General features: G+C 49.9%; 1 protein-coding gene across 1 annotated transcript in view; it reads right to left on the reverse strand.

Annotated features, from left to right (window-relative positions):
* Positions 1-3,729, reverse strand: part of BAG2 (BCL2 associated athanogene 2) — a 26,275-nt gene that overhangs the window by 341 nt on the left and 22,205 nt on the right. Inside the window, 1 exon segment of the mRNA XM_025204488.1 lies at positions 1-88. This exon segment is cut by the window's left edge and continues 25 nt beyond it. Coding sequence (XP_025060273.1) covers positions 1-88 — 88 coding nt within the window.

The raw sequence follows: 3,729 nt of genomic DNA on the forward strand, positions 1-3,729 counted from the left end.
GGATTTCTTATGGTTTCCACAGACACCTCAACAGTCAGGGTTCTGCCCATCAGACGACTGGCAGTCAGATTAAGTTCTTCTCTTTCGCCTGTTCAATAAAACAACACACAACATTTTGGGTTACAAGGTAGCTATTTCAGATGCAAACTATTTACACATATAACTAATAACAGGTAAGACTGTCTGTTTGCAATGACAAATTAATTTTAAATGTGAAACAGGAAGTTTAAAGGGTAATTCTACTCTAAAAAGTGAATTTTAAAAAGGTTTTGTGGAATCTTGCATTTCTCTTTCAACAGTTTGAGACCAAATGTCTTCACAGATTCACAGAAGTTTAGGGCTGGAAGAGACCTTGTGAGATCACTGGGTCCAACCGCCCTGCTCTGGGGTCAAATAACTCTAGCAAGGTGTGCATCCAGTCTCCAGTTTATAAACAGATTTTTGCTTCCTGTGTACCAGCCCTGTAATCATGACCTGGCAATTGAGTATCAAACTGGGTTCTCACTAGTAAATATCATTCTTTCAGCTGGTTTGTATGGGTGTCACTGAGTGGAGCTTAGTGCACTGTTGTGAAAAATGGGAAACAGTTCAGCTCTCTAATATAAGGTCCATTGGGTCCGCAATGCAAACAGAAGTTAAAAAACCTGTAAAACCTTATTTTTATCACTGCAAATCAGGCATTTATGCTTCTTTTATTCAAACAGAATTGTAGCTGGATAGAAGTTTACTACTTTCTGTCACAACCCAATTAATCAGTGCCCATGCCACTAGCAAGAGATACCATTCAGACCATCCTCACTTCGCACACAGTAGTCAACTAAGGGTTAAAAGAAATCCTTGCCAGAAACTTAAATTTATGCCCACGTCACAACCAAGAAATAAAACTTAAGCCTACTAACAAGAAACAAAATTTAAGCATGATTTATGATTGGTCAGAGTAAAAGGGGGATAGCCCTGCCATAAATCCCTACAATAAAACTGGGAAAAAAAACTGTATATAATTGGTCATAAAACAAGCGTAAGCCCCTCATCGTAACCTCATACGTAACAGGCAAAAAACCTGACCCACTACCTTATAACCTGATAACACAAAGAACTGCTGCTTGCCAGAAAATTAAAGATTCCACTTAACAGTTCATCATTGGATACCCCGTTAGTTACCTCTGTCTATAAATAGTTTAACAACTTCTGCCCAAGCCGGAAAACTCTGGGGAAATCTCTGAGGAAAAACCTGAGTCCATCACCAGAGTGGCTTGGCGGTCTGATCACCCGTCAATCACTCCCCATCATCGTTAATCTTGACGTATTAAAGCCCTACAGGCACGATAGTTCGTTCCGGCGCCACGTTCGTCATTGATTGATTGGCTGTAACCCGAACCCGTATGCTTAACTGTAATCGATGCAACTGTAACGGAACAAAGGCTCAGCCTGCGTCGCACGTCACTATCTGGGCGATGTAAATAAACAATCTCCTGTAACTGACACGCGTCTGTGCCTGGTTAATTTCACCCCATCCATTAATTACCCGCCTGTCAAGGTAAAAGTTTTACTGCTCTGGTGGGGGGGGTCAGAAAGCAGCTGCCGGCGCTGCTCTGATCCTCGACATGGCGTCACGAACAGGATCAAGGGGAAATGTGATGGAGGTGGAATTAATTAAGAACTGCCCCTGGCGCAGTGGGGGGTGCCGTGCAGATAACGCGGATGAATTATGGGCCCACATCGCTTATCACCAAGCAGGCGGAGCGGAGACGGGGTGCGTCAGCAGCTACTTCTCCCTGAGAGGGGAAGAGGGGGTCACCAAGGAGTGGGCAACAGACTTAACCCCTGGGGCATTTGGCTGCGTTGTGGGTGGCGACCGGGTTCTATACAGGCCACGGGAAAAAACAAAAACAATCTCTCTGGCTCGAGTAAAACTGACAGGCGCAGCAAATCCAACTCCTGCCCCAGAGTATGCCCGCTGTATACGCCACGTGCGGGAGGGCGGGGAGCCGACGCCGGCTGACAAGTTTAATTGCCCAACTCTGGCACTCAGATTGCGTGGCCATGAGCTCCTAACCCAACTCTGTGAAAGTCTGGAAACAGAGGGCCGCACTGCGACAAAATGGGCGGGCCCAAAGTGGGACAAAGGAAAGATAATAAATGTGCTATTCCGTGCCTTTACGGGTGTGTTGCGGGAAAATGCGGACTTGGAGGCCCAGCTAGCCACGGCTAAAAAAGCGGCCGCGAACGCAGCAACAAAAGAAATTCCTAAGCCACTGCCCGAAAATGTCACCGGGGAAAAGAAAGGGCGGGACAATGAAAAGATTCCACAAGGAGGGCCAGCCGCGGTACCACCTACGGCCCCGCCCCCTGAAGTGGCGCCGCCCGCTGGTCTGCCCCTTGAGATGGCACCGGCCATGAATCCGCCCCCTTACAGAGGAGGATGGCCAGCTGCGTCATTGCCTACGGCCCCGCCTCCCAAAATGACGCCACCTGTGATTCCACCCCGAGGCGGCGCCAGTTATAGACCCGCCCCCTTACGGAGGAGGGAAGTTATACCCGGCCCTTCCAGTTAACCCTGACCCCGCTCCGGTCCAAGCTCACCCCGTTGCTATAATGAAGCATAATATAGATAAACAGGGAGTAGCACGTACAACCATTACGTACCGTACCCGTACTCGGCCAGAGATGCAGGATTTGTGTAAGGAGTCAAAGTTAAAGCCCAGCGAAACCTTGGCGGTATGGTTAGGACGGTTGCTAGTAGAGTACGGGTCGGAGACGCTGGACCAAGATGAGGCTAGTTTCCTAATGCGTCAAGCCACCTGGAGCGGGGGACATACCACTGATTTAAATACAATAACGGATAATAACCAATGGCCCATTCCACTCCCAGCTCTCGTTACAGGTCAAGTGTACCAGAAAGCCTACGCTTGACATAACAGACGACCCCTAAAGCCCTCCGCGGAACAACTGCTGCTAGCCATCATTGGGGTATCCTACTTGTCCTGGAACCCTAGAACACACCCACTGGGTATAACAATCCAGCAAGCGGGCGGCCCGTGGCCTCATCGACATCTTGCTGATTCCGGCCGGGCCCCAACTACGATGGCGAGTATCGAAGCGTGCGTAGAGGTATATGGGGGCAAGGAGGCCATAACCCTCTGGCTCCTTTTGGGGCCATTGGCTGGCGAACCGTTGGGGAATTTATTAAGTGAACTGCCACAGCTACAGGCCCTCATGGACCCTACAACAACAAACCCCGATGGGCCAGACCCACGATCCGCAGCGTGTCCAGTCAAATATCTGGAGCCGGACTGTCACCAGCCTGGTCCTCGACGTGATCCCCCCGGCCCGCGACATAAATTTCGGGTCCCACCACCGAGGACGCTGTGCGGGCCGGGAGCGATCCGCGGCCCTTTTGCGCACGCGGGCTGTGGCCAGCAGCCCGGGCACGTGGGGTCGGAGAGAACGGGCGACACGCTAGAATTAAGCACGGACGCTTAATGGTTGATTTAAAGATTGTTTACTTACACCGAAGATGGTCGCAGTGTAGGCTGGAAAACTTGCTTGAGTTGCGGTTACAGATAGAAAAGATGAGAGGTGGACTAGAGTTCCTTCCCGTGAACACTCTTCTAGCCCATCCGGTTGGAGGCTCTAAACCGCGAGCCCGTCGCACCAACCGAAGAAATTACTCGAACCAAAGAGCTCTGAATAGACTCACACGAAGTTTGCTAGGCTCCGTGGAACTTG

Source organism: Alligator sinensis, unplaced genomic scaffold, assembly GCF_000455745.1.
Source record: "Alligator sinensis unplaced genomic scaffold, ASM45574v1 scaffold482_1, whole genome shotgun sequence".
In the NCBI taxonomy this organism is placed as follows: Eukaryota; Metazoa; Chordata; order Crocodylia; family Alligatoridae; genus Alligator; species Alligator sinensis.